Source organism: Penicillium samsonianum (assembly GCF_028829775.1).
Source record: "Penicillium samsonianum strain IBT 33392 chromosome Unknown utg000004l_segment0_segment0, whole genome shotgun sequence".
Lineage (NCBI taxonomy): Eukaryota > Fungi > Ascomycota > Eurotiomycetes > Eurotiales > Aspergillaceae > Penicillium > Penicillium samsonianum.
Window position 1 is genome coordinate 4,251,118 of NW_026643262.1, and position 21,729 is coordinate 4,272,846.

The 21,729-nt window shown below is 48.6% G+C and overlaps 8 protein-coding genes across 8 annotated transcripts; 4 read left to right on the plus strand and 4 right to left on the minus strand.

Moving 5' to 3' along the window:
- Nucleotides 1-30: 30 nt before the first annotated feature.
- On the minus strand, nt 31-4,243 carry N7471_008558 (RNA-dependent RNA polymerase eukaryotic-type; the record flags this gene model as incomplete). Its single annotated transcript, XM_057281277.1, has 4 exons — nt 31-3,191; nt 3,245-3,692; nt 3,747-3,903; nt 3,960-4,243. 4 exons carry the CDS (start codon nt 4,241-4,243, stop codon nt 31-33), a joined length of 4,050 nt encoding a protein of 1,349 aa, XP_057135537.1.
- A 1,214-nt stretch (nt 4,244-5,457) lies between these two features.
- N7471_008559 (uncharacterized protein) lies at nt 5,458-9,100 on the minus strand (the record flags this gene model as incomplete). The annotated part of the gene is made up of 9 exons (XM_057281278.1): nt 5,458-6,069; nt 6,124-6,240; nt 6,300-6,428; nt 6,520-7,740; nt 7,794-7,946; nt 8,000-8,611; nt 8,673-8,767; nt 8,819-8,966; nt 9,026-9,100. 9 exons carry the CDS (start codon nt 9,098-9,100, stop codon nt 5,458-5,460), a joined length of 3,162 nt encoding a protein of 1,053 aa, XP_057135538.1.
- Nucleotides 9,101-9,686: 586 nt separating this feature from the next.
- On the plus strand, nt 9,687-11,568 carry N7471_008560 (FAD-binding oxidoreductase; the record flags this gene model as incomplete). Its single annotated transcript, XM_057281279.1, has 4 exons — nt 9,687-9,989; nt 10,062-11,115; nt 11,167-11,348; nt 11,401-11,568. The coding sequence occupies 4 exons, from the start codon at nt 9,687-9,689 to the stop codon at nt 11,566-11,568; spliced, it is 1,707 nt and encodes a 568-aa protein (XP_057135539.1).
- Nucleotides 11,569-11,663: 95 nt separating this feature from the next.
- Nucleotides 11,664-13,629, minus strand: N7471_008561 (transcription factor domain-containing protein; the record flags this gene model as incomplete). The annotated part of the gene is made up of 3 exons (XM_057281280.1): nt 11,664-12,965; nt 13,019-13,109; nt 13,157-13,629. 3 exons carry the CDS (start codon nt 13,627-13,629, stop codon nt 11,664-11,666), a joined length of 1,866 nt encoding a protein of 621 aa, XP_057135540.1.
- A 647-nt stretch (nt 13,630-14,276) lies between these two features.
- N7471_008562 (aromatic alcohol reductase) lies at nt 14,277-15,294 on the plus strand (the record flags this gene model as incomplete). Its single annotated transcript, XM_057281281.1, has 3 exons — nt 14,277-14,312; nt 14,367-14,780; nt 14,842-15,294. 3 exons carry the CDS (start codon nt 14,277-14,279, stop codon nt 15,292-15,294), a joined length of 903 nt encoding a protein of 300 aa, XP_057135541.1.
- A 568-nt stretch (nt 15,295-15,862) lies between these two features.
- Nucleotides 15,863-17,075, plus strand: N7471_008563 (aspartate-semialdehyde dehydrogenase family protein; the record flags this gene model as incomplete). The annotated part of the gene is made up of 3 exons (XM_057281282.1): nt 15,863-15,893; nt 15,952-16,209; nt 16,270-17,075. 3 exons carry the CDS (start codon nt 15,863-15,865, stop codon nt 17,073-17,075), a joined length of 1,095 nt encoding a protein of 364 aa, XP_057135542.1.
- A 315-nt stretch (nt 17,076-17,390) lies between these two features.
- Nucleotides 17,391-18,583, plus strand: N7471_008564 (40S ribosomal protein eS4; the record flags this gene model as incomplete). The annotated part of the gene is made up of 5 exons (XM_057281283.1): nt 17,391-17,401; nt 17,550-17,687; nt 17,756-18,040; nt 18,178-18,472; nt 18,530-18,583. The coding sequence occupies 5 exons, from the start codon at nt 17,391-17,393 to the stop codon at nt 18,581-18,583; spliced, it is 783 nt and encodes a 260-aa protein (XP_057135543.1).
- A 1,628-nt stretch (nt 18,584-20,211) lies between these two features.
- N7471_008565 (uncharacterized protein) lies at nt 20,212-20,526 on the minus strand (the record flags this gene model as incomplete). The annotated part of the gene is made up of 1 exon (XM_057281284.1): nt 20,212-20,526. One exon carries the CDS (start codon nt 20,524-20,526, stop codon nt 20,212-20,214), a length of 315 nt encoding a protein of 104 aa, XP_057135544.1.
- Nucleotides 20,527-21,729: the final 1,203 nt, after the last annotated feature.

A 21,729-nucleotide genomic window follows, 5' to 3' on the forward strand; every position in this document is an offset into this window, starting at 1 on the left:
ATTTTTTTCCTTTTCTCATACAGCGAAATATCAGCTATTGATCATGCTGATCAAAGCATCAAGCGCTGAAGGCTGCACATCGCCCTCCATTTCCACAATATTCTCTGTCAAAGCCTCCTCCTTTTCAATCTTCTTCTCTCCGACTTCAGCAGCGCCTATGCCTACCCCTCCCTCCTGCTCATCATCTTCATCGAAGCACACACCCGCACCCCTGTCTTCGGGTTTGGTTTTGTCAATGCGTCGATGAGCAATGAGTTCTTGATCCAGGGGCGCTTCCGCCTTCGGCTTCATATTCTCCTCACCCTTCGGCTTCGTGCCCTCATCCATTTCTTCAACAATCTTGAGGATCTGGTTGTGAGTGAAGACCAAGTCATCGCCGATGGGCTTTGTAGAATCGCCGCCCCCTTGTCCCTCTGAGACTAGAGCCTGTCGCACCCGGCCCGTCGCAACATCACCGAGGACGTCGGGGAAAATCCAAGGGAAGCTAATGAGCGGAAGCTCAGTGGAATTCACGTCAACAATGGAGGGATCCTCTCTCTGCAGTGCCTCCTTGCGTCGAGCCTCCAGTGCCGCAGCTACCTGCTCCTGAGTAACACGGTACATGGCGATGACCAAGGCAGGAATGTTTCCACCATGACGGCCCACTTTGTCGTAGCACTGGTGGCGGAATCCACGGCGGAGTGTACCAACTATTCTACCTAGGTCTTCCTGCATCTTGTAGTCCTTGAGTACGAAGCCGTGGCGGAGTACGAAAGTTGACCACACCTCGAACTCAGTGTTGATCTCGTACTGAGCCATGATTTGTCGCATGTTCATGTCGAATTCTGCCTTGAGCTCGCGGGCGTATTCCATGTAGACCTCACTTGCTGGAGCCAGCGGGGATTCCAGGATGCGAGAGTCGAAGGGCTTCTCTAGCTTGGGAACGAAGTCAGGAGTTACAACTGCGTCGTACAGTTGACCGAGAATTTTCCTGGACTTGTAAATGCTGGATGGTCTCTTGAACCGCTTTTCCATGAAATGGGGCCAGAACTTTGGATCCAGAGAGCGGGCCATTCTCGCATGCGCACCGCTCTTGTTATAGTCCACTGCATCAGAATGAAGCTGAGCGAGACGAATGCACTTGTCTTCCCACACGCCCCTCGGAAGTCTGTCAGCCCAAGCTAAATGGGCGTGTGCAATTCGGGGAAGGCAGTCATTCTTCATATAGGTGACGAAGAATGAAGTGATTTCATCAACTGTCACATCGTGATCAAGGTCTGGCGCTTTGGAACCCTTGTAGTCCATGCATTGAACAAACCATTTTGGGGGAATCAGATCCGGGTCCCAAATAACGAGGTAGTCATCGCCATCGAGGTCACCCCCAGAGCACATGCTCGCAATTTCCTGGTCGCCTGTTTGGGGAAGCACAACCACGTCCCGAAGTCCTTGCAGCTCCGGTCGGTTCACTCCTCGAACCACACGAATATCTCCAGGGTGAAGCGAAGGGTTGCGAGCGAGAATGCAGAGACCTTCAATGACTTCGTACTCGCCATTTCCTTCTAGCCGGCAGATCTGAACAAAGATTTCAGGGAGAGCGGCCAGTTTCTCTGCATAGGAGGCTCCTCTGCGCGGCAATGTGCTTTTAAAGTAGCCCTTCAAAACACCTGTCTCGTCCATAACGCCGAGAAGGTTAGCTCCTTGGTCTATGGCAATCTTTGCTTTCTCTTTGAGATGCTTCAGATGCCAGGATTTCCAAAGCTCGAGCATGGTATTAGCAAACGGCTCCCCATTTCGTCTGAAGCCATCAGATACCATCTGAGCCAAGGTCAGGGTCGTTTGGTTTGGGTCGATATACTTCTGGAGAAGGTGAATTGCTTTCGAATCATTTCCCATGGCTCGATGGAAGCTACCCAACATGCTGTTGAGTTTCTTATGGAAGACTTTATCTGGAATATCCAGAGCAGAAAGCACGAGAATTAACTGGCGATTTAAAGTTGCGAGAGAATACTGGGACCAACGAATGATCTCCAAGCCGGCTTGATTGGTTTCGAACTTTTGCTGACTTGGTCGAATGTGTACCTCCTGTGGCAGAGGGTCCGAAGAGATAACCAGCATTCCCTTGGCTCCTCCAAGACGAAACTGGAAAGCCGAAGGAGGTTCTCCAGTGAGAGTTTTAATGTTGTGCTGGGATGTGACCATCTGGGCAAGGAATCTGGAAATCTTTCCAACACCATCTGAGAACGTGAAGTCGTTACGAACAACATCATCGCACGGAACAGTTTGCACAGAGGATCCAGTGAAAGCTCGGGTGGTCGAAAAGCATTGTCCTAGTCTTGCAGCATATTTGGCTACATTTCGGATATGGTTGAATTGGCCCATCCAGGCCCGGATGGTTGCCGCTGAGATACCGGCATCCGGTGCAAAAAAGTACGCGCCATGCTCGCGGAACTGAGAGTTGCCGAATGCGAGGAACTCGTAGCGACGGTCTCCAATGGTGATACCGTTTGCCAGCGTCCTTTTGACACGGGTGTAGATTTCATCGTTTGAATCACCCAATGAAGCATTGATGCGGCCTTCAGTTCTCTCATCTGTAAATCGAACTCGAAGAAAGCGCCCAGGTGCACCTTTGGTTGACCATTCGCGCACGACTCGATTTGAGATGTCTACACTTGGGGTATTGTAGTAAATTGTTGTCGGAGTGACTCGTGCTGTGTGCATGAAGCAACAATAGTTTGGAATTTTCGAGTCAGTCACTCCTTTGAAAAATTTGAGCTCAAAGATTTCCATGGGATCAAGGTACTGTTTTTTCTCAGTTGCAAGGAACTCTAGCAGTCTTGTAGCTTTATCATCCCCGAGGCCCTTCAACCTCTCTACAAATTCGCGGGTCATGGTGAATTCAGAAAGGAAACCCTGAGACAAACAAACCTCTAATTGATACCGGACCTTGAAAGGGAGATGTAGATAATTTTGATCTCCCAAGTCTTGCAGCAATGCGGAAGCCTTGTTGGACTTGGATTCGGAAAAGTCAATCCAATGCCACACTGGTACCGGTCGGTCTGGTTTCTCGACAAAGTGAATCCCATCTTTGATGGTGATGTTGTAGTCCTTAAAAATGTCTGCGACGCGCATCAAATAGTGACTGGTATCGTCGACACGGCGCATATTGGGGTCCACGTCAGGTGCGAATGAGATCTTGAACATATTCCATCGCCCTATTAAGAAAATCTGGTCAGCGTACAGAATTATAACGGATGCCGCTACTTACCCAAGTCAATGATATGTCCTGTCTTCTTCAGATTTGTGGGAAGGTTCTTTAGCGAGTTCGGGTTATGTGTCACGGAGGTCTGGCGATACCAACTATCCTCTTCTCTCCAGCTCAACGGCTCTGTCAATGTAGACCGAATGTCTGTGGCCTTTCGGTGCCAGATTGCGGCGGAGTCTAGGACAACCAAAAAGGAATGTTCTCTCGTGGCTTTGTCGTATTGTTGGTAGATCTGGGACAGTTGGAGAAATGTGATTTTGACACGATAGTCATGCTGAGTTACATCTGCTGTCTCCGACCCCCGAATGCCCACTTTAAAGTAGAGCAACAAGCACTTGCGCATGACATCCACGACACATCTGGGGTATGCCAAGTTGTTAAAGCTTTGCATAGAATGAACAGTGGACGGACCTAGCAGGACACCGATATCAACTTGTACAGATTTAAGTTCCTTCAAAATAACCATCAGTATTGGAAGATAGCTTCATAGCATAAATGCACTGACCAGTTCTCTGGGGAGCTGAACGTCTGGGCGGACTGGGCTCGGGATGGTCCCGTTCGAGTCACCACAACAGACACAGAGCGATATCACTGCAACACAGCCACTCCGGAGCTTCACACCGAAAGAGCCGGTTCTCCAGAACTCCTCTTCTGGAGGGGGTCTATAGATGATCAGCAAAAGTATCTAAGCAACATGTTGAATTGACAGAATGCCTACTTGAAACGAATGCGTGCTTTGGACTCAGGACGTCCCGAGGCGTCCTCCCAAATGTCGATGGAAACCAGATTCCCATACTGATTGAAAGCATCGTAGATATCGTGGGTGTTCATTTCTCTTGGTATGTTCAGCAGGTCCACCCCACAAGTCTTCCATGATCTCCAGGCCATCCAGTCACGGACTGGCGAATTGCGACGGGAAGGGCCAGGAGGGTCAGCGGGAACCAGTCTCAGAAGGTTCGACTTTGGGTGTTGTAAACTGGGAAGATCTGGGCCTGCCATCATGTGCTTTGGTTGTAAGGCAAGAGAAGCAGTATGTATCACGAAGAAGTTGAAGAAGTTGAAGAAGAAGAGGAAGATGTGAGAGATTGAAGAATAAATAGGAAGGAACTACGGAGGAAAGGACACAAATGCGGCACAGCAAAGAGGACTAACAACAAAACAAGTGCCGAATGGAAACCGAAAGATGTCGCACTAGGAAAGAACGATCTTCTAGAGTCTGCATAGAAGGTTAAAAGGCACAGAAACACGTTTAATGGGAAAGAGCGACCTTCTTAAAGTGTAGCAGCCCTAGAGGCGAGGGAACTGACTGTCAAATGAGGCACAGAAGAAATGGCAGGCATGGAATCTGACTGTCAAATGAGGCACAGAAGAAATGGCAGGCATGGAATCTGAGAGTTCACCCGATTAGTTTGGATTTAGTCAAGTGAAAACGAGCAAGCATATATGCATCTGACGTGTACTTACAAGTCAGACCTGCTTAGACTGTTGCTGCTCGATTCATCCTTTCAAGAATGACACGAAATTGATAATTCCTGCACTGTATATATATTATGTATGTAGTTCAACTTTCGACGCGGCTACTCTTCGGGGTGACTATTTCTGACCACCCAGCCAAGTTGATAGTTATATCCTCAATAAAGGATACATGTAGATTACCTAGCCGGCTAAAATAACGCCCTAGTGATATTCTAATAATGAATATATTATATACTGTTTGTAGAAAGCTGAAGAGGCAATGAATCCAAAAATGTGTACGTACTATTTGCTGTATACATTTAGCAAATTTAATGCTGGCAAATACCGAGGAAGACAAACAAAAAGCAAATACGGATATCCTCTATTTAGCAGTGTACAATCAAATAGATCACTGTCTACATATGTAGGTTGAAGAAACCCAGGCAGTGAATAGTCCGAGGAAAAATGGAATGGATGAATGGAGGAACATACTCCAAAGCTTCAAACAATTGACTTAGGATAGCGGCAGATAAAACAGACTTCCAGGCAGTGGTGCCAGTAATGAAGCATTAAAGTAGACTAAGACTAACTGTTAAGATAGTTGGGTTTTGAGGTGTAGATTATTGATCATGTAAAAGTGTACATACTACCTAGGAAGGTCTAGGAAGGTAGAATAACGCATCGGAAAACAACAGATACGATGGACATGATGCAATTAATCAAGACATATGTACCTCTAGGGCTAGTCACAAAACTCATTCTCACTGCGGGGCAATCTGATCCGTTGACCCAGTAAAAGGAGTGCTTGAAAAGAGAAAGTCTCTAGAAAACTCAAGATCCATATCCAAATCCAGATTGTGAAGTCGGTTGTCCTCAATATTCCCCTGGGCCTGTGTCTCCTGGAAAGAGTCATCCACCTGATTCCGTTTCGATGCACTGTTTGACTGTGGTTTCGTCGGGCTGTTGCGGTCAGCCTCTGCCAGTGGCTTTCTCACTGAGCGAGACATGCCGCTGGCCGGCGGCGGGCTTTTCTTCTTAGGACCTGCAGCGGAGGGAGTGTTCAAAGCGTAAGGCAGGTTTGTTGATTTGAGATTCCCTCTTGGTCGTTTTGGGGTAGGTCCATTGAAGTTGGAGGCCATGGATTCAAAGGACTCTGCCAGCTGTATGTCATCTTCATCATCGCTTATGGGCTGGGGGATCCTTGCAGCTGGAGTGGCGTTGATAGAGGACCTGGTTTGCTGGTGTTCTGGAGGGGCGTTTGACTCAGGGGCTTTAGCAGAGAAGCCCATCACGCCCATTAGACGACCGATGTGCTGTTGTGCCTCGGAGAACTCGCGCGCCTTGGCAGCACGTTCGTCTCGTAAGGCTTGCACCTAAATTCAATGTTAGAGTGTACAGATTTTGCATATATGAGTGCTGTTAATTACTTTTCTCTCCAAGTGCTGGATCCGTTTGTCTTTCGATTGGGCATCTCTGGAAGCACCAAGAGCGGCAGCTTGCATAGTAGCATGCAACCGCTGATTTTCTGTCTCGTACTTCGCTATCTGTTTCGGCACATAATTAGTTTCACTCATACACAGATTTGATTTATGCATGGACATGCCTCAGATGTGGCCCGAGAAGATTCGGCTTCACGGTCATGTTTCAACCTTCCAATCTCACTCCGCGATTTTTCCTCGGATTCTTCCAATGTAGTATAGAGCCTCTCAACTTCAATATTCTGTTGCATAACCTAGAAAGAGTCAGTATAAACCAATTCGTATTGATTGATGCCAAAAGGACTGCCAAAAAAGACTGCTAAAAAGACTGTCAAAAAGACTCACTGTTGTTTCCACAGACCCTAGTTCCTTTCGCAACTCTTCCTCCTGGGCCAGGAGGCGGTTCACTTCATCTTCTTTCTCATCAGCAGAAATCCTGGCTTGCTTCAATGCCTCTGTAGCACTCGCAAGATTTTGCTCCAGAGAGGTAGCGAGTTCAGATAATTTGGCCTTTTCGCTCGACATTTGATCAAGACTCTGGCGTGTCTGCTCATTCTTCATTTGCAAACTGCACATCTCCCCTTGAAGCTCTTCCAGTTGATCATCCTTCCCAGTTAAAGTGGCCATCATCTCCAATTCCTTAGATCGGGCCTTTTCTTTTTCAACAATAAGTGCCTGCTCGGAACTCCGTTGCTGCTGCTGAAGCTCCTCGCGGGCAGATTCGAGCGACATAGCCAGCTCGTCGGTATATGTGCATTGACCTTGAAGGAGTTGCTCAAGGCGTGTGTTCTCGTTGTTAAGTTCAACAAAACATTCGTGTGAGTTCCGTAGCTTTGTCTCAATCTCTGTATTTTCGGTTTCCAGTTGTTTGTTTAACTCTTCGTTTTGCCTTTTCAGTTGCTCATTTTCGCTCGCATATCTGTCCCGCTCTTCTTCGGCAGCTCGCAGGGGTCCTTCAACATCGTGACAGCGACGCTCGAGGTCAAAGCACGTATCCTCCATCTTTCTCATCATACTGTTATGAGAGGTCTGGGCATTCTGCATGAAGAGTTCGGTAACCCCAGAGCGCCAATTGCGGTTTATCGGAGTTGACGAGAGATCATGTCTGTTTGGCAAGGCAATGGACCCACGGAAGGCTTTGGGAGTTGTCGTTGAGAAGGCACAGTCCAGACTCGGCATTGATTGTTCCACTCGTCGCATAAAGGATTTCATGATAATGTCGCTTCCGTTTTGCGCCGAAGCCCTGTTGTAAAGTCCCAATAGAGATAAGAACAGCCTGTTTTGCTTTGTGTATAACTCCGATGCACACCATGCTCGACCACTGCATTGGCTTTCGCTTGGCTGTCGGGGGAAGTATTCAACCATTTCCCCAAGAACTTCCCTCAGAGGGACCATGGAGCTGTTGACACTAGAAAGCATGATCTCGGGATGTACTTCTTGCACACCAGCCAATACCAAGTGTGCCAGGTGCAGTGTTGCCATCTCTCTCATCCCCGACCATTTACTACCCCTTAAGACATCGAAAGTGAAGGTCAAAAGTTTACGAGTGGCAGGTTCTCCAGATTCCTGTTGATGTCAGCCGTCAAAGGTTGCCCACAGACAGGAACCATTGTACTTACAGCTAAAGACTTTGCGAGGCGTGGAATCAGTTGATGGGGTATCCTTTCCATGGTCTCTTGGCTGTTCTTGGACAAAAGGATCTTTATGCCAAGTTCCCGTAGATTGGATGGCAACGAATGTGCCGGGAGAAGTGTGTGCAAAAAGACAAATACCTATCATAAAGTGATTAGCATTTCGTCTCGATACGCGAACAGCCATAACTAACCATCGTTTGTGTTTGACCATAGAGACCGTCTCTGACAGCCTTCTCACAAAGCTTAGCAATCTTAGGAGTATTATCTGCTATCCAAGCCTGTTTCTGCTCAGGCTCAATTGCTTCAGCGATGCAGATTGCCAGCTGAATACTCTCAGCCGCCTCGGACGGCGCCAGATTACAACTGGATGAGCAAGCTAGTATAACACGCAAGACGACCAAGTCCAGTGTTTTGAGACCCCGTTTCTGGCCAAAGAAATGATTAATGTTAAGCAGCCATGGCGCTTCTGATCCGTGTTGATTTTGAGGTGTTGTACTTAATGCCGTCGCAATCTGTGCAAAGGTTGCTAGACACAAAAGGTTGCCCATATGATCGTCGAAGTTGCGCAGTGTCTTCGTGAACTCCAGCTGGAGATTGGACATGACCTCGGACGGAATGTCATTCAAGATCCTTGGTGAGCCTTTGAGTCCTGAGATGAGTGAGTGGAGAGGTGCTACAGTCTCAACACAGGGATTCTCCGCCATCATGCTGACCAGCTTCGTGATGAATGGGGCAATCCTAGCTGGCGGCACAACGCCCGCTGGCAGGGGTGATGAGAATACTGCAATACATGCCGGGAAATACTGAAATAGTTAGCTGATGCCCTTCAGCTAGCATTTGTTAGCTCCAAGGGACGAAGCTCACCTCAGCCGCATTGGTGTCCACGGCCTTTTCTAAAAAGGCATCCAAAATAACCGGATGTCGCTCAAGCAGCGCATCTCTAAAGGACGATGTAGATGCTAAAAACATGTCAGACTCGAGTCCCAACAAGACTTCCATTGAGCACAAACCGAATACAGTGATCAGAGGCAAAGCGACGCGTGATCGCGATAAGGCTTCGACCAAAACATCAACCAACAAGCCAACTTGGCAGGGTTTGCACAGTACCCAGGCGCCAATTGTAAATGATTGGCACTGCTGCACCAGATCATGGAGATCCTGGTATTACATGTATTAGCATGTATACTCCAATGCCAGTCCCAATCCAGCCGACTTACCTGTAACGAAGGTACGTAAGGCGCGGTGACTAGGCGTTCCACCTCGTGCACTAGTTGAGCTAGTTGCTCTGCCATCGCTTTAAAATCGCATGTATGTTAAGTGGATTTAGTGGTTAGTACGCGATTCATCTAACTTCCAAGGTTGGTGTTGTGTTGGGTGTACGAGGTTCTCTGCCCCCTCCGTTGCCCCGTCAACCATTGACATCTTTACTGTGATATTGAACTCTCTAAAATCACAAATAAGTTAAGAACTTCAAGTATAGAACTGAACGAGAATTAGACTTGAATTTTTAACTCCGATATTAGTGTATTCCTATGTTCAGTACGAAGTTTTATAGAATATTTTATATTACCAAGTATACTGCAGGCAGAATCCAAAAGCAGCGGTAACTGACCGGAGTTCTCGCACGACTCCGTTTTCCTATTCGCCCCCACGTTCGGCTTCTCCCCACCTTCGGTAATGGCTGCTGAGCGTGGGCTTACTATAGTGAAATTATAGTGGATTATGGCATTATAAAGGACCAGTCTACTTCTCTCGGCCGAAGTCCGACGTCGAAGTACAAAAGGCTGGTCACATCATATCCGCATTGTCGAATTATCTCTTCCTTTTTACCAAGCAGCTCCTGAGCTTCAATTCTATATTCTCATATAATTCTCCACAATGCGACCAGTCCTCCGGGTCTCACGAGCGCTACCGGCTCCAGTTTGCCGACCCCAGATCTCGCGCACTATTCTGGCTCGCGGCGCTAGATTGAACAGCTCCGATGCCGGGAAAACAGAAAACACAAAAGAGGGCAATTCCTCATCTACAAATACTCCCCCCTCACCATTTTGGACACCGGCCAAGGCTCTACTCGTCTCCGCATTTGCTGCGGGGTTAGGCTACGGCGTCTCCTCATATACCCAGACACCGGCACAGACATCCAAGAAGCCTCAATATGGCTCAGCGAAGGAGTTTGACAAGGTAGAGCACTCAATTGCAACAGCACAATCTCACACCAGAATTCAGGGAGATCCAAACTAACAGCACCCCTAGGCCATCAACGAGCTAAGAAGCAAGCTCGGCGAAGACGCAATCAGCACCGAAGAAGACGAACTCCACCAACACGGCTTCTCAGAATGGTCCAGCCTAAACGCCGACCGTCTCCCGGTCGCAATCGCATACCCCAAGACCACCCAAGAAGTCTCCGAAATCGCCAAGGTATGCAACAAATACCGCATGCCCATGATCCCCTACTCGGGCGGATCGAGTCTAGAAGCCAATTTCTCCGCTCCGCACGGCGGCATGACAATCGACTTCGCGTTCATGAATAAAGTCCTAGAAATCCACCCAGACGACATGGACATCGTCGTGCAGCCCTCCATCCAGTGGATGGACCTGAACGAGCAGATCAAGGAAACAGGAATGTTCTTTCCCGTCGACCCAGGCCCATCTGCCATGATCGGTGGTATGGTCGGCACAAACTGCAGCGGCACAAACGCCGTCCGCTACGGTACCATGAAGGACTGGGTGATTAACCTTACGGTCGTCCTGGCCGATGGCCGCATCATCAAGACCCGCAGACGTCCACGCAAGACTTCCGCAGGCTACAATCTTACCGGCATGTTTGTTGGCTCGGAGGGTACGCTCGGTATCGTCACTGAGGCTACGTTGAAGCTCGCCCCGCTCCCGGAACAGACTCGCGTTGGCGTTGTCTCGTTCCCGACTATTCGTGATGCGGCCTCGACCGCTATGCAGGTCATTCGGAAGGGTGTCTCTGTGCAGTGCATGGAGATCATGGATGATGTTCAAATGGATGTTATTAATCGCGCGGGTGGAACAGGCCGTGAATGGAAGGTCTCGCCTACGTTGTTCTTCAAGTTCTCCGGAACTGTTGCCGGTGTTGCGGATAGTATTGATCTGACGACGAAGCTCGCTCAGGGTAACAATGCGCAGTCTTTTGAATTCGCTCGTGATGACCGTGAAGCTCATGACCTGTGGTCGGCGCGGAAGCAGTCGTTGTGGAGCATGATGGCGCTGCGTAAAGAGGGATCAGAGGTCTGGTCGACTGATGTGGCCGTGCCCATTTCTCGATTGCCTGATATCATTGGTATGGACCCTTCAAGACTTACTTCGTTGCATGTATACTGACTCCTGCCAGAAATCTCTAAGAAGGAATTGGTCGATCTAGGCCTTTTCGCCAGTATCCTTGGCCACATCGGTGATGGAAACTTCCATGCAAGCATTATGTATGACCGTAACGATCCCGCCGAGAAGGAGAGGGTCGAGAAAGTAGTGTACGATATGGTTGATCGTGGACTGGAAATGGAGGGCTCGTGCACGGTAAGTCATTTATTTTGGAGATACCAGAGTATCAGCTAATTCAGTGATACAGGGAGAGCACGGCATTGGGTTGGGCAAGAAAGGATCTTTGAAAAAGGAAGTTGGGCCGGAGACAGTTAATGTTATGCGCAGTATCAAGCGTTCATTGGATCCGAACTGGCTGCTGAATCCTGGCAAGATCTTCGACTACGACGACGAGACACCGGGCCCAGGACATTGATTGTGATTTAGCATTTTATACATTATAGAAGAACAAACTTCCAGACTTTCCAGTGAAATGGCGCGAATAGTTGAGTCGTTAATATTCTTTTTTTGTCATACCGGTGACGTTTCCTCAGAGCCCAGGATCTGAAAGTATCGCTCGAAGAGAGTCGCACTCCACTGACAGCCAGTGCCCGAGCTTGGTATGTCTGTAGGTTCACTGGCTAGTTCCACGTGAGATGAACTGTCGATAGCTGTCGGAGCAGCCGCGGCAGCATTAGCCAGCGCCCACATACGGGGCAGATGTTCTTGGGCTTCTGATTGCATGGTCGGCACCTCAGAACGACAGTTCGGGGCTCTGGGTTCCAGCTCGACTGGAGAATAACGGGAAGAACCAATACCGTCTTCCCTCTGGCGCTTTAATGTTCCCAGTCCAAGCTGCTGTGGTGATTCTGTAGCCATGGTATGTGATTCTTCAAAGCCGCTGTCTTCATCTGGTGATGTCCCCCATTGGGATGGATTGATCTGTATCATGTCTCGAGAAAATAGAGCGTTCGTGCGGAGTTCCTCAATATTCTCCCAGCGGTAATCACGTCGGGCATCGCCGTCCATCTTCAAGTAATCATATGTCTCATTGACCGCTTGCCATGCCGAATCCAACGCCTCCCCTTGAGGGGCCAGAGAAAGATTGATGAGCAGACATGTCCAGGCATCCCACTCGATGTGGTTCTGGAAAGTCCAGAGCCACTGCCTGCCCTTTTCATAGTGTCTCAAAGCCGCAGCTTTCTGCAGAATCTCTGTGCAAACCTTTCGGAAGTTCACATGTGTTAGCATAGACTGGTCCTGTCTCGCTCGGGGTTTAATCACTGCCAGTTTGAGCTTTGCAAGTATCAGATTGCTGGAGACAGTTGTAAAACAGTCTAATGCAATACTTTGATCTAGATGCGATAAATATTGCTGTTCAACTTTCTCTTTGAAGAGCTCTATCGCTGTGAATTTCTGCGACGCTGATAAAACCGGGTAGCAGTTCTCTTCGCAAAACTGATCGGGGAAGATAGTTCGGCGGGCAAAATTGCTGATCTCAGACCTTGTAAGATTCAACACCATCTCTGTTTTCCCGGTGCAGTTTCGGGGCGGGTCCTTCATATCAGGGTCAAGACTTGCATCGCTGATATTCGAAGGGAGTCTTGTGTCGAACCATGACTCCAGAATACGCGGGTTTGTGCCACAGTCCTCTGCGATATTGATATCCAGAGTATAGATCTGCCACCACAGTCGACGCCGCATCTCGACTTGGAAGGGTGGTAGTCCTGAAGTGGATGCGTCGCGATGTAGCCCGATCTTGAAGGCAATTCCAATGGCATTTCCAAGAAACTTCCTAATGTCTGGTCCTTTATCATAACGTCTGCTGCAAGCCTAAAACAATTGTCAGATGATATCAGACCTCTTTTTGCTTCAGTGTCACGTACGATGTATATGACGAAGGCTTGAAGGACAGCCGTGTCCAATGACTTCAATAAATCGGCTTTTGCCAGGGAGCTTTCAACTCCGATGCGATACCTTGAAATATTAGCGGGATAACTTATGGCTTTAGACTAGAGACATACCTCTTCAATGCTTTCTGTTTGTCTTCATCAAGCTCAACCCGACACTCTTCCACTGTCATTGTTGCCACAGCAGCATAACAAATGGCGGATATCACACATTCCGTGGGTGCTCCAACGATCTCTCGAGACTGCGTGTTATTCAATACCTGTCTCTGGACCGTTGATGCATGTAGAATTTTGAGGATTGGCTCCACGTTCTCCAAGTACTTCTGCCATAGGAAAGATACCAGAACCCGGGGAGAGCGAAGATATTCGAGTGCAGAAGTCGGGAGAGCTTTGAATAAGGATGGGCTTTGATTCAGATCCCATTCATCATGTCTGTGGCTTTCGTGCAACTGGTATTCTGGGTCATGACCATGACTTCCACCAACAGATGCCGATGAAGACTGAGTCTGCAACAGTCCCCGGAGTTGAGAGAGACTTTGCTCAAAACAATCTAGCGTACGCTCAATTCTTTCGATGCGGACTACCATATCATCGCCAGCTCTATTGCCCTCGGTAATTGCAGGTTCCGCTCTTAGTGGTGGGTAGCTGCATTGTATCTTGACTTTAACGCAGTACGAGCAAGGCAGGGATCTGTCGCATTTGATTTTTCGTCGGCGACACTCAAGACAAGAGCGCACTGTGGTGCTAGGTGGATGAATCATTCACTCGAGATCTTGCTCGGAACTGTAATAATGACTGTACTTGGGAATTGTGAGGCTGTAAGTCAGCAACTTGAAGTTGAAGAGACGAAGCTGAGCTGATTGGTTAGAGCGGAGCGGCGGAGGCCCCAGTCCGCATTTCTAAGCGTAAGGCCCCACCTGGGCAGGCACTTCGGAGACGGAGTATATCGCATCATCATATTATTTCCCTTTGGAAAGTTGCTTTAGACTCGTTGGTATTGTTTGGTTGGTCGAAGCGGAGCAGCGGACAGGAAGTCCGAATTATTGTGCTAGGCAGCACTTGCATACCCAGTTCGTGATGTGAAATCAACATCAGATAGAGAGAGCGAAATAGCGCAGGACTACAATATATAAAGATGTCATTCCATCATTGATGCTGAAAATATTTCTCAAGCACGAAAACACAAGTATTTTCATCCAAGATTAGTACTTTATCTACAGCGCAAGAACCCAAAATGGCATCCTATTTGAAGAACGTTGCAATTATCGGCGTACGTCAACTCCATTCTCAAAGCATATATTTATGCCAGCTGACAACTTGGCAGGCCAGCGGCAGCATTGGCAAAATCATCCTCGATGGCCTTGTTGCATGTTCCCAGTTCGAAGTTACCGTAATCTCCCGCAAGGAGAGCGAGCCGACTTTCCCACCTGGCACAACCGTTCTCAAGACTGACTACTCAGACGAAGGTCTTGAGGCTGCATTCAAGGGCAAAGACGTCGTCATTTCGGCGGTGGGTGCCACTGCATTTGGCGAACAGAAGAAGTTCGTCAATGCTGCCATCCGCGCGGGCGTCAAGCGTTTTATCCCATCTGAGTTCTCGGCAAATAGCCAGAACGATGCCGTGTTGCAGTTGCTGCCACTTTTCGGACAGAAGAAGGAACTCATCGAGTACCTCAAGAGTAAGGAGACCGACGGATTGACCTGGACTGGTATTGCGTCTTCCGGCTTGTTTGACTGGGTAAGTCTTCCATCGCGAGTTGGATGTCTTGGGCTTGAGCTAATCGGTGAGTTTTGAGTAGGGTCTTGCAAATGGCTTTTTGGGATTTGATATTGCCAGTCATACGGCTACTATCTGGGATGGAGGCAACAAGACTTTCACCCTGACCAATCAGAAGGCCCTCGGCGAGGCTGTTGCTTCTGTCCTGGTGCATCCTCGTGAAACCAGAAACCAGTTTCTGTTCATCGCCTCGGTTGAAACCACTCAGAAGGACATCCTTGCTGCTTTGGAGGAGGAGTCAGGAGTGAAATGGACGGTGGACGAGACTACCACCAACATTCAAGTCACCGAGGCAGTCAAGAAGCTTTCTGTTGGGGACTTTAATGGTGCTTTTTCTCTGGTTCGAGCCACTGTTTTTGGCAACACCCTGGGTCTCCATTCAAACTATGCCAAAGAGGAGAAGCTGGCAAACAATACGTTGGGGCTTCAATTAGAAAGCGTCAACGATGTAGTCAAGCGTGTGCTCAATGAATAGACTAAAAATTGAGCTATATTACGGCCCACTACTTGAGTGGCCTTTTTTTGACATCTTTTCCAAGGACTTGCCTTAGAAAGAAACAAAGAATGCAAACTAGCCAAATCTTGGGACATTAAACTTTGACCTGAGACCCACATAGCCAGTCCAATCGGGGAGCAGCATTTTGTCCGAACGTAGAGCGATGACTAAGCGCGGGGCAAGGCAATTGGCTGAGAGCGATATCGCTGTTGCGGTGAAATGTTAGAAGCCTTCAACCCCATCACCAGCGAAGCGGTAAGTACAATTGTCGTTTCATATTCATATTTCGTCGAGGGAATTCCCTAAGTCTCTAAAACATGTGATCTGTGAGGCATTGAAGCTAGCAGAGCCTCCTACATACTGCATGCGGGGCTCTGGAGACGCTTTGACTCATACAGGTCTCTGGTGGTATATGGCCCAGTTCGGCATGGAACCGTTGTTCTTTTGCGTATCTTTTGATTGATCGCTAGTTTTGACTTGTTGGAACTTTTCGTTTGCTAACTTACATAAGGTTGATACCAGTTTTCATATAAAAATCAAAAGCAAAATGGCTCCTTCATTCCCAAAGAAGAAGTGCGGTATGTTCTCAAATTTTACAAGTTATTCCATGCATCGTTCAATCCTAACTTGCTGCAGGTGTTCTCGGTGCCACCGGATCCGTGGGCCAGCGCTTTATCCTACTGCTGGCAGACCACCCCTTCCTTGAGCTTCAGGCCGTGGGTGCTTCTGAGCGTTCAGCCAACAAGAAGTACAAGGATGCCGTGAATTGGAAGCAGGCTTCCCCCATGTCTGAGAAGCTTAGCAACTTGGTCATGCGTGACTGCAGGCCCGAACAGTTCTCGGATTGTGACCTTGTCTTCTCTGGACTGAACAGCGATATTGCTGGCGAGACTGGTATGTGGTATCAAATGTATCAGATTAACAATCTAGACCATGTACTGACCTTTCACGCAGAAATGGCATTCATTAAGGCTGAGATCCCTGTCTTCTCAAACGCAAAGAACTTCCGCAAGGACCCCATCGTGCCTTTGGTGGTTCCTACAGTGAACCCCCAACATCTGGATCTGATTCCTCACCAGCGAGAGCAGTACGGTCTCAAGAAGGGCTTCCTGGTCTGCAACTCTAACTGTGCCGTCATTGGAATTGTCATTCCCTTCGCGGCTCTCCAGGCCAAGTTTGGCCCTGTCGAGGAAGTCGAGGTTTTCACTGAGCAAGCCGTCTCTGGAGCCGGCTACCCCGGTGTGCCTACCATGGACATCCTGGATAACGTCATCCCCTACATCAGCGGCGAGGAGGACAAGCTCGAGAACGAAGCCCAAAAGATTCTGGGTTCATTGAATGCCAGCGCCACCGGTTTCGACGAGCAGACTGGTCTCCGCATCGGTGCCACTTGCACCCGTGTTGGTGTCACTGACGGCCACATGGCATTCGTTTCCTTGCGTTTCAAGAACCGCCAGACCCCCACCGCCGAGCAGGTCAAGGAGGCTCTACGGGAGTACAAGTCCGAGGCACAAAAGTTAGGTGCTCCTTCCGCACCAGAGCCCGCGATTAAGGTGTTCGATGAGCCCGATCGTCCCCAGCCCCGCCTGGACCGCAACATCTCCGGCGGGTACACAGTGAGTGTTGGCCGAGTTCGTGAGGGTGCCCCAGGCGGTCACTTTGATATCCGATTCGCTGCTCTCTCTCACAACACTGTCATTGGAGCTGCTGGATCATCCATCCTCAACGCCGAGGTTGCTGTTATCAAGGGCTACATTTAAGTCAATTACGGAAAAGTGGAATTATCAGCGCATGTCAAATAGATACAAATTTTCGTACAAATGAACTAGATCTCATTGGTCTTGATTCCTAAAGGGGAAGTTCACATCCATGGGTGGATCAGGGCCCCGGGTGTAGATGACATAAGCAAGCGCTGAAAATCCACTAGTGGGGTCTGATTGGTCTGGGTGGGGAATAGGGCTCACAATCACCACACACTAAGCGAATTCCTCTCTGATTTGGATCATCAATTCTCGGCTTGAGCCTTCTCTTTCGACACTCCGACCACCTAACCTTCAGTCGACAAATCAGTCAAAATGCGCGGCCCGTAAGTGTCATGAGATCGCCCTCTACATCACTATTCTGCACACTGGCCTCGTCTATCTGCCGGGATTGCGAGTTCAGCCAGTCGCTGCGAGAGTGATCGAAAATTTCTCGACTTGGAACACCATCACTAACAAGAATGTTTTCTGCAGCGGAAAGCACCAGAAGCGCCTCAGTGCGCCCTCGCACTGGCTCTTGGACAAAATGTCCGGAACCTACGCGCCCAAGGCCTCCCCCGGTCCCCACAAGCTCCGGGACTGCCTTCCCCTGATTGTCTTCATCCGTAACCGGTACGCACGCGACACCCTCAATCCCTCGACACGCGACGAACAATCACTGACATTTCTTTCGTTGACAGTCTCAAGTACGCCCTGAACGGTCGCGAGGTCAAGGCCATCATGATGCAGCGTCTGGTCAAGGTTGACGGCAAGGTCCGCACCGACACCACCTACCCCGCTGGATTCATGGACGTCATCTCCCTCGAGAAGACCGGCGAGCACTTCCGTCTCGTCTACGACACCAAGGGCCGTTTCACCGTCCACCGCATCCAGGCTGAGGAGGCTGAGTTCAAGCTCTGCAAGGTCAAGCGTGTTCAGCTCGGCAAGGGCGGGATCCCATTCTTGGTTACGCACGATGCGCGAACGTGAGTTCCACACTCCACAAGTTCCGTGTCATTCAGTCGTTGGACCAAGCTTTGGTTGATCGGCGGAGGACAATGGAAACAGTAAGATCCCATTATATCAGGACATGGTTTTGCTAACTTGCGTTTGTGCTCTACAGCATCCGCTACCCCGACCCTGCCATCAAGGTCAACGACACCGTCAAGGTTGACGTTGCCACTGGCAAGATCCTCGACTTCGTCAAGTTCGACTCCGGTGTTGTCATCATGGCCACTGGTGGTCGCAACATGGGTCGTGTTGGTGTCATCACTCACCGTGAGCGTCACGACGGTGGTTTCAACATCGTCCACGTTCGCGATGCCCTTGACAACCAGTTCGCTACCCGTGAGTCCAACGTCTTCGTCATTGGACAGGACAAGCCCTGGGTTTCCCTCCCCAAGGGTAAGGGTGTCAAGGTATGTTATATTCTCCAAACACTGATGTCTACGAGTTATCCTAACATTCTTTTCTAGCTCTCCATTGCTGAGGAGCGTGACCGCCGCCGTGCCCACGAGCTCGCCAACTAAATTCACAATATCTTCTGATATTCGTGGATTAGCTGACAGCTTAAAACAAACACTAAAAACAGTAGCTGGGAAACGGCGTCTTGTCTTGCTTAACGGGCTTGGATAATATGCATTCTCGTAGGTTCGAACCATAGCAAACAAAACAGGAACGGGTTAACCGCTTCGTTTCCGAGTGATATGATACCATTTGACGTTACCTCTTTTTCGAATATTTAATGACCGTATTTTTACTTTATTTCCCTGGATCTTCAACTCTACCACCTCTTCCAGGATCATTAGTTCTCATCTTTTTTGTGCTTGTTCTCTGGCCATCGTTGTTCCACAATCACCCAAGGCATACATTTATACACTCCATGAAGATCAAGGAACACGTATTTTTTTACTTTCCTTATCTGTAGCCAAGACACGAATGCATTGGAACCCCATATGCTACTACGCCGCGAAGCCTGCTAGCACCAAATCTAGCTTTTTCGCCCTCTAGACCAAAAGCTACTGCAAACTAAAGCCCCGGCTGAACCCGCACAATCCATTTCAAGCTGAGACCCAGCATTTCAACAGCAGATGAAGACCCACGACATGCACCATCCCGCTCAAAAATATATTCTATACTCATTCATCTCCTGCGCAACCCCGTTAGCTCGTATCGATCAATCTTATAGCACTACCGCACCACCGCACCTCGGCTTATCCGATGCAACAGTCTTCCCGTGTCGGTGTACATGGTACACGTACAGGGAAAGCGGAGATTACCAACTCGCCAACTCGCAAGCCTTCAGATGGCGATCAGAATAACGAACTCCAGTCCGGATCTTCTCGACTGGTGCTTTAATTCGCTCGCCCACGCATTATTATTGATTTTCGCCCAAGCAGCCCAAGTCGCCCGCTATAGGAATAGGACAATGATCATCATCTGCAGAGGTCAGCAGTGGCGATCAGTTGCGATCACTGTGATGCCAGAGGTACCGCGGCCCAATTGATGTGTGGAGATCGGGATACTTGAATAGGATTGATATCCACATGTTGTGTAATGAAAATCGAGGTGAGTCCGGCAAATGGAGCTAGCTCATGCGATGCAACAACAGAAAGTGTCCGATGTGGCGTTATTGCAGGGTTACCGTCAGCCGTATGGAGTAGTTGGTCTCTTGTTGACTACATCTATGTATGGATTATGTGGGCGCTTGACAGGGCTCTCTGTGGACGAAATTAGGTACATATATATACCTACAGTCCTGCTTGTTACTGGATATATAAGCGAGCATACGCAAAACAGGCATGGGAGCGAGAGCAAGAGGCGAAAAGTCTAAGAATAACTCGTTCATCTCCGTTGTCGGATTGGGGAGGTCCCTCTCATTCTCTATCGGGATGGGTGGCTCTTAAAAGTTGTAGCGGCTCTACAACATAAAGAGACCAAGGGTTTCATACGATGGGCGCTTGGCCCGTTCAACTCAGACGCACCCTCCCGAGGGTTGATGACGAAAACAGCAAGGGACAAGAGAGCCAAACGGCTGGAACGTCCAGTCCTTGGAAGTATATTTTTATATTTTCTTTCTTAAATTTCTCCGACGGCTTATCCCGGGTGGCGATCGTGACAACGGAGAGGGGAACAGGATAATCTGATAGATCCAAACTCAATCCCGGCCCTGGGCCGTCCCACGTTCGGATCCCCACTGGAGATACTTGGGATAAGATCTCCGTGTTCCAAGCGCCATACTGCTGGAACTATGCATGACAACATTGGGGCCGTAAGATTCCTGACCCGTCATTTTATGCAGCGTGGAGAGGGGTGAACTGGCCTTTGCAGGGGTTGGTAGCGGTAGCGGACCTAGGAAGAAAAAGCAAAAGACAAGGTGGAGAAGGTAGTAACCAAGTGGCAAGGGGGATCTTGCCTTGATGCGATTGTATCGCTTCATGCTGCATTCTAGGTGGCTGGCTGCACTGGCCATGTTAGCATGTGTCATGGGTATTTGGAATCTGAGCTACATAAGACGCACAAATGGGCATACTATCTGGGGGCTGCAAGACAATGCAGTTGTTGTGGATTAATCTTTAAGCGGGGGACCTCTGGGACCTAGAATGTGGCGTACTTTTGTTCGAATGCACAACTGATCAATCGAGCTCGTATGAAGCGCTGGCGATCTCAAGCGACGGAAGCGGAGTCTCGGTGTAAGTCCACGCTGCACAGGAAGAGGTCAGATATTGCGTCTTTCGAACTGTAGCTGGTCGTGGGGTTTTTCTTTTTCTTTTCTTATGTGTCGGAAATGCAAATGCTGGGCCTAGAACTTGTTGGCTTGTTGGCTTGTTGGTAGTGGCTCTAGCATTCTCTGCATGTGCTGCACATCCAATTATTATAGTAGAATAAGCAAGTTTATAAGATATCAAGTTGCGAAACCCAGAATCTCGGGAACATCACTTTTATAATATGATGTCTCCCCCCACAAACTTTGGCGTTGATCTACCGAGATCCGTCCCAGTCCCAAGGAACTGGGTCTATGGAGAGAAACTGGATGGATTTCACGTGGTGATGCTGGAAACGATTGGACTGGAGAACATACCCATCGTAGAATTACTTACATTGTACTTCCTGCAACTGGTCATATCTTGCTTAGGAAACAACGCCTGCTATGCGGTGGAGATTGGTTCTCACGCCACCGGCAGTGGGAATGTCGGTGGAAGAATTCAAAGAACATGAATAATAGGAACAGATGCCAATCCTTTGGGCATGAGATGTTTGACAAGCTTGGAGGGGTCGAGGTCTAGCGGTGTACATGGTAAGGCTAGGAATCTCGCAAGGATCGAGTCAAGGTAGTATTGTTGTTTTTAATTGAACGAGAGCGAAACGCTAATCTAGGATTATATTCTTGTAAGGATATAATGATATAACTAATGATATAATAATGATATAATAGTGGTAATTGTCCAACTATCCTATTATCTTTACCATTTTAGGTCACAAAGTTCAATACTTGTTCCTGGTTGCCTCTCAATTGGAAATTCGCCTAGAACTCGGTGTATGCTTATATGGTCCATAAATATGATCCTCTAAGATTGACGGGCAAACCAATCGCAGACTTCCATAAAATCCAGAAGAAATAAACAAGTGTTCTAAAGTGTTCCAAGATATTCCATTCATATATTCCTTGTAGCAC